The 7,225-nt window shown below is 50.6% G+C and overlaps 1 protein-coding gene across 1 annotated transcript in view; it reads left to right on the top strand.

The window, feature by feature from the left end:
- The first annotated feature begins 1,955 nt into the window (after positions 1 to 1,955).
- XPNPEP1 (X-prolyl aminopeptidase 1) overlaps positions 1,956 to 7,225 on the top strand; it is a 32,724-nt gene continuing 27,454 nt past the window's right edge. Inside the window, exons 1-3 of the mRNA XM_058029443.1 lie at positions 1,956 to 1,979; positions 3,518 to 3,613; positions 6,217 to 6,347. Of these exons, the coding sequence (XP_057885426.1) occupies positions 6,231 to 6,347 (117 nt within the window). The 5' untranslated portion in view covers positions 1,956 to 1,979; positions 3,518 to 3,613; positions 6,217 to 6,230. The remainder of the gene's footprint in view (positions 1,980 to 3,517; positions 3,614 to 6,216; positions 6,348 to 7,225) is intronic.

Genomic DNA, 7,225 nt, shown 5'->3' with positions numbered 1-7,225 from the left:
ATCTAACCCCAAATTATTATTATTACTGTTATTGTGAGTCAGAGGAGGCTGAAAGGAGTATTTCAGAACCCTGATTGGATTCAGCTGCAGAGTTCACCATCAGCAAATGATGGTGATCATCGTGCCAATGTTGCAGTGCTTTTAAAATGTCCTGACACGTGCTTTAGTATGAACATCACTGGATTCTGGCTGGTTTCCAAGAAATTAATCTTCTCAGCAAATATTCTGCAGGGTGAGCATAATGTGGTCTGTAACACAAATGCAAAACACGGCTGTAGTTTACCCCGAGGGGGACACTGATGTGTGATGAACTAAATGGGCCTTTTTGGCCCAGACTGCCAGGATTGTAGGAGTCCCCTGTGGGCAAGGCTGAAAGATAAGGTGAGAATAATCGAGAAACAGCAATTAGCTTCACCCAAGGAGGTTAATGAGGACAGAAATTTTCCTGTTATAACAGTCCTGGTCACCAGCCTCTCCCTCCCCTCTCTCTTGTCCCTCCTCAGGGACAGTTTGCAATCCCAGCCCCTGCCAATGACCCTTCCCAATGCTGGAATGCTGGTTGCAAACAGACCTTTTATTCTCTTCTGTCGGATTACAAGTTTTGCTGTGCTGTGTTGTACCCTACATTGTATTCCAGGGATCTGCAGTGTGGAGCACACCACAGTTGCTGGCCAGGCCTGACTGCAGGGGAGCTGGAAATGCTGAGTCTGGAGAACAGTCTGAGAGAAAAAGAAGCCAGACCCTTTCCAGATGTGCACAGCAAAAGGTCAAGGGGCAAGCTGCAATGCAGGATATCTGCTAGGGTATCTGAAATAAACCTTTTTGCTCTAAGGTGGTCAGCGCTAGCACCGGCTGCCCAGGGTGGCTGTGCTCCTTTCTTGGGGATACTCAAAACCCAGAAGGACAGTCCCTACACAACCTTGGAGACACTCAAAAGCCCAAAGGACAGTCCCTACGCAACCTGCTCTAGCTTTGAAGCTGGCCTTGTTTTAGTAGAGGGCTGGACTGGAGACTTCCAAAAGCCCACTGCTGCAGGCAAACCCCTCTTGTCTGGGCACAGTCACAAAGCAGAGCTTTTTCTTTTGCTGTAACTTTCTTGGTGGTGATCTTCTCACATCTGCATTTCTGTAACAGCCTCCTGTTTCTGTCAGTAGGGTTCACTTACAGCTTATGATACTCTGCCAGGACAGAGCAGGGCCATGGAAGGTATTTTCATTAGGAAGCATGCACGGCAAATGACCAGATTTTCACAGAATCATTGAATAGTTTGGTTGGAAGGGACCTTAAAGACCATCTAGTGTCAACCTCGGGCACTGGACCAGGTTGCTCAAAGTCCCATCCAGCCTGGCCTTGAGCATTTCCAGGGCTGGAGCATCCGCAACTTCTCTGTGCAACCTATTACAGTGCTTCACCACCCGCACAGCACAGAATTCCTTCACAGTATGGAATTTCAACCTGGTGCTGGGGGAGCCGGTGTGCGCCCGCAGCCCCTGCTGTCCTGCCCCGGCTCCTTCTCCGCCCGCCTTGGGCCCGGGGGCGCTCGCTGCTCTGCCTCCATCGCTGCTCCACGCTGGGTTTTGGAAGTTCAAGGGCGAAGCGGATCGCGGAGGCAAGCGCAGGCCGGGGTGTGGGACAGGCGCTTCGCTCCACTCCGGTCCGGTCCTTCCTTGACGGCTGCAGCGCACTCCGGTGCCCCGGACTCCACAGCGCCTTCCCCTCAGCGGGACACGGAGCCCCGCGCCCCGTCCGGACAGCGCCGGCCGGGACAGCGCCGGATGGGACGGGGGTCACGCCGGGCAGCGCGGCGGTGGCTGTGCCAGGACTGATTCTGATTCTGATCCTGATCCCGGGGCCGGTGCCGGTCTCGGTCTCGGTCGCGGTCCCGCCCGCGCCCCGTGACATCGGCGGTGACGCGCTGGGGGCGGCCCTGGCGGCCCACGTGGGCGCTGACGCGGCGGCGGCGGGCGGGCCGGCGGCAGGTGAGGCGCGGCGAGCGGGGCAGCCCAGGGTGGGTGCCCCGGGCTGATGGCAGAGAGCGGGACCTGTGCCCGGGGCCCGGCCGGGCCATGGCTTTCCCCTCCAGCCGGTCCCCGGCGGGTCTCCAGGCCCAGCCCGGGCGCTCAGGCCCCGCAGGGGATCCGGCACTGACAGCCGGGCCCGGCCGGGGTGGCCAGGCCCAGGCGGCTCCGCCAGTCCTCTAGAGGGCTGGGGGAGGCTTTTAGCCCAGGTGGGCACGAACATCTCCCTTACGAGGAGATCCGGTGGGAGCTGGGCCTGTTCAGTCTGCAGAAGAAAAGACTGAGAGGGGATCTCATCAATGCATGTAAATGGTTTGAAGGTGGGTGCAGGAGGATGGTCCAGGCCCAGCGATAGGATGAGGAACAATGGCCATAAACTAAAACACAAGAAGCTCCACCTCAACATGAGGAAGAACTTCTTTACATTGAGGTTAGCAGAGCACTGAATAGGCTGCCCAAAGATGCTTTGGTGTCTCCTTCCCTGGAGACATCCAGAACCCACCTGGGTGTGCTCCTGTGTCACCTGCTTCAGGTGAGCCTGCCTTGGCAGGACTGGACCAGAGGTCCTTCCCTACCCCAACAATTCTGCCATTCTCTTTGGTGAGTTACAGGTGCAGCCTGGTTCTGTGGAGAGGGGACAAGCAATGGGCATGTCCCTCAGTGCATGGCTGCCCTGTGTGCAGAGCAGCCTGGCTTTGAGGTGGTGCTGCTGGCTCCCGACTATCCAAGCCCATGTGCTTATTTTGAACGAGACTGTTCATAAAAGAGAAAGCGGAGAGGAAGTTATCACAAGGACGAACGTATCTGAAGAAAACATGACATAAACAGAGTCGTTTACACAGCAGCCACAGGCAGACCCAGCTGCAGCCAGAGGTGCTGACCTCGCCTCCCTTCCCCAGTGTGGCACTGGCACACACCCTGACACAGGATGCCTGGTGGCCCTGGCCATTGCTGCTGTCCATTTCTGTGCATGCATGTGGGAGGCAGGAGGACGTGTCTGCTTCCTCCAGCAGCATTTTCGTGGTTGCTCTTTGCCCCGTGTGTCTGATGGAGAGGCTGTCCAGGCAGGATCTGGTCTGGGCTCTTGGAGAGCTGCCTCCTGCAGTCTGAGTGAGGTGTAGATAATACATGTCTAGACAGTGGCAGATTTTGGGATCCAGCTCTGTCTCTTGTCATGCTGCAGTGGTACTTTGCATGTTACTCCTGCTCTGCCTTAATTTCCCCATCTGCAGTATGGGGAGTGGCCCCTGATAGAGTGACTGAGAAAACAAATTGGCATAAAGCAGCACACGCTTGCAAGATTTAATCATAAATCTTGACAAGCAAATGCCTGACCCTTGACGTTCCCTGTTCCCTCATGGTTCACCCTCGGTGCATCTCTAATCTTACCACCAAGAACTCGGTGTTCATGCATGTTCAGCTCCTGGCTGGGGCATGAGAATGTTTTATGGGCGGGCAAAGTTTGTTAGCCACTTCAGTTTTGCCCTTTGCTTTCTCAGGCACAGTGGAGCTTATGAAGGCTCAGCAAAGAGCTGGATGGTATTTTGTGTGAGCACAGACAAGTGACATCCAGACAAGGGGAACTGCAGAGACAGGTAACAAGGGAGCCTGGTACCTTGGAAAAAGTTAGGGCAGGAAATGGGGGTGGTTCTTGCACTGCTACAGCCACTAACTTAATTAAGCTGTGTGTCATTTTTATATCTGGATTGATTAAATAATGATAGAAATAGTGATAGAGAAGCTGTTTTAATTTTGTAGAGGCTTGTAATGGTGGCCAAGGGAGGAAAAGTCACCTGTTAAGACTTATAGGGGTGACCACAGTAAATGGCTACCAACTGTCTCTGCGAAAATGGCTTCTATTTCTCTGGAAACTGAAGACAATTTTTATTGTGAAGTTTGTGATGAATCTTTTGAAGACCATTTCTTATATTGTGGGCGTTATCCAAGGTAGAAGTACTCCTTAAGTTGGGTTTTGTTGCTAATCTACCTTAGTTGTCTTTTTAATATTGAAAGCAAATCTTTCAACAGTGAGAATGCTTTTAAAATTATTTTTTTTTTTGTCCTTGAGAGAATCTTATCTTGCTAACAAAACCATGGCTTGTCAGCAAGGAGCTTCATTAAAAAGCAAAGCCTTGTCATGCCTTGCCTATTTATATGAGACTTCTGGACTCCTGGAGACAAAGCACAGGCCAAGAAAGGAAGCTGTGTCCTTATGAGTTTGTAGAAGGAGATTCTTTTCTGCTGGCTTGTCACTATGTTGTTGTTCTCTCTCCTGTGTGTTTCACCCTATCTGAACATAAATCAGCAGCAATGTTATAGAGTATTACAGCAGCTCACTGTGGAGGACAAACAGAAACAATCACAGTATTATAAAGTTCAGTGTAGCTTGCAAACACTGTATAAAGCAATGACGTTTGTGCTGGAAATAAATCTGAGGTGTAATCCCCTGCAAAGGGATGAGATACCAGTTTGAGGATACACTAGTATGGTGCCTTTTGAGATTGATTTCCTTTTTGTGTTCTGGGTTTTAAAAGACAGTTTACCTGTGTACCTGACTCTGTGGGCAGAGTCAGTCTCACACAAGTCTGGTGTGCTCTAAACTTCCTGTGAGGAGACATGTGAATGGTTGTCTTGGGTTTTCTTTACACCTGAATGCACCAGATCTTGGTTCACGTTGTGATTTGGTCACAGGGCTACTGTGTGACCTCGGTCAAATCAAACCTTGTGAAAGGGAGGCAGCTTTTCTGCCTTCCTGTTCAGATGGCAAACATCTCAGGGCAGGGACTGTGCCTTACTGTGCTTTGCCATAAGAGTGTAATGTCATCTGGGACTCCTGGTAGCTACTGAGGTGTAAATAGAATAAGTGCCTGGATAAGCAAAAAATGTTTGAGACTTGCATGCTGTTTGCATCTCCCCTCTATGACCTGTTTGTATATATGGCTGTGAAACGAGCTGTGAAATTAACTGGTCAGAATAAAATACTTCATAGCATGGCCTTCAAGCAGCACATAACCCACCTTGCTCTGGAAAGTGACAGCATTAAAGTTACGAGTTCTTAAAAATGTGAGAGGACTGGGGAGAAAACCAGGAAGGGGGTTATCCCACTTTGGGCATGCTTTGGAGATATGAGCAAAGAAAAAGGTGGAGAACCTCTGAGGTTTAGGCTGTTTGATTTTCCTAGTTTTTCTGGCCAGTCATCCTCTGCAGCCATCTCCTGTGCCAGCACAGCAGCAGGGCCTGGCACCTTGCTGTGCTGGGCGCTCACAGCGGGCACTGCCTGATCAGGGTTTGGGGGAGCTCATGGAGAGGCTGCTGTTCACTGCACTGCCAAAGGCACATCCATTGCAAAAACACACCCAGGGAGGCTGGCCTGTGCCCTTGGTTTTCTCTCTTATCTGCTGTGTGCCATCCAGGCTGTGCCCCACCCCTGCCTGACACCAGCTGAGATCTGCAGAGCATTTGCCAAAGGTCTTTAGAGAACATTCCCATGAGCATCCTTAGTTGTCCTCTGGCAGTCACTTGTGAGAGCTCAATGGACTGTTCCTCCTGTTACAGTTGGGTTCTTGCTAGGTGAACTAGTCTGCAGCCCTGAGGTCAATGTAGCCAGTGAATACATCCCTCTGAATGTCCTTGGGAGCAGATTTCTTTTGTCAGAGTTAATTCAGTCAGCAGTTCAGGATGAAACTCTGGGCTACAGTAAAACCTCTAAAAGTTACATGTATAACTGGTCCATATCTGAGTTCCAGATGTGCATGTCTTCCTCTCCACAGCATCCCTGGCCCTAAAGTGAAAAGACTGAGAGTTTCTCTCAGTGCACTTGGTAGATGGGGCAGTTCTGATCTGTGGGTACTTGGCTCTCGTGCCAGGACCTTTCCTGGCTGTCACAGGTGCTTTGTTCCTGCTGCTTCCACATGCAAGAAGGGGTTGACCAGTGCATTATCACCACAGGGCATGCCATCCTTCACCAGGTGGGAAAGATCCTTTCCAGGACAGGCCAGCTTCAACTCTCTGGCCTTAACCTGCTTTCTTGTTCTCAAGAAATGTAGGGACAAGACATGTGAAATTCTGGTCTGAGAGGGATGATGTTGGCACAGTTGTCCTCAAGGGGAGTTTCTAGTGGAAACAGCTTCCTCCAGCCTGTGCACATGGGTGACCTGAGATGGCTGGGGAGACACTGAAGTTTTGTGCTTTGTTTTAGTTGCAGGTAGGAAGATGAGTCCGAAAATTACAACAGAGCTGCTGAAGCACCTGCGGCAGGTGATGAAGAACCCCAGATATGTACAGGAGCCTGTCCAAGCCTACATAGTGCCCTCTGGAGATGCCCACCAGGTATGGATGGATACATTATGGGAATGGTCATACTTTCATTCCCTGCAAAAAATAAAAGCCAGGTATAACTAAAATTGTCCTTTGTTTAACGACTTTAATGGTTCTAGCATAAAAGTCTGGGAAACTTGAGAAATATCATGTTGGAAAACATTTCTGGGGTCTGTTCAGGAGATGGAGGTCTTTGTGTTCTTGTAACAAAACAAGGTGGATGTTCCACCAACAGCTTTTCATCACGTTGTCTTCAGGGAGCTCACACTGCAGAAAAGGGAGCTTGCCAGGGCACTTGCTGTGCCCATCTTGGCTGTTGGGAAGGAAGGGTTTACTGGGGGAGAAACAGGCCTTATCTGGGCTTTACTTTCCCCAGTAGCATCTCCTGATCAATACATACTCTCAAGGAAGGTAGCAAAGGTTTAGATGCAGAGTTTTCCCTTTGCTGGATCCAGTTCTTGATGGAATTTGTTGCCTTATGCTAGAGCCCTTCAGATCCCAGATGAAGGGGCCTTAGGAGGGGCAGGGAAGGCACAGGCCACAGTGACACTTGCCTTTCCATGCTGCTCTGCATCACATTCTGTGCATTAAAGACAGGAGGCAAGTCTGGGCCCAGGGTGGTAACCCATGGCAGTAACTGTTGTGTGCTGCTTCCACTCTTAGGAATTTTGTAGTCCGTGACATAAATTTTAAATTGCTGAACTGCCTTTTACCTCCCCTGCTTGCTCATGTGTAAGGTTCACTCTGTTAGGAGACCCAAGAACTGCTGAGGGTTTTCCCCTCCTCAGCCATTTTCAGGAAACAAAAGACCTGAAGCTTTACTGGCACACACCCAGAGCTCCCTTTTACCCCGGGGTGCACAAGAGCAAAATGCAACTGAATCAGAACCT

The sequence above is a fragment of the Melospiza georgiana genome, chromosome 8, assembly GCF_028018845.1.
Source record: "Melospiza georgiana isolate bMelGeo1 chromosome 8, bMelGeo1.pri, whole genome shotgun sequence".
Classification (NCBI taxonomy): domain Eukaryota; kingdom Metazoa; phylum Chordata; class Aves; order Passeriformes; family Passerellidae; genus Melospiza; species Melospiza georgiana.
This window is presented reverse-complemented; position numbering and strand designations above follow the sequence as displayed.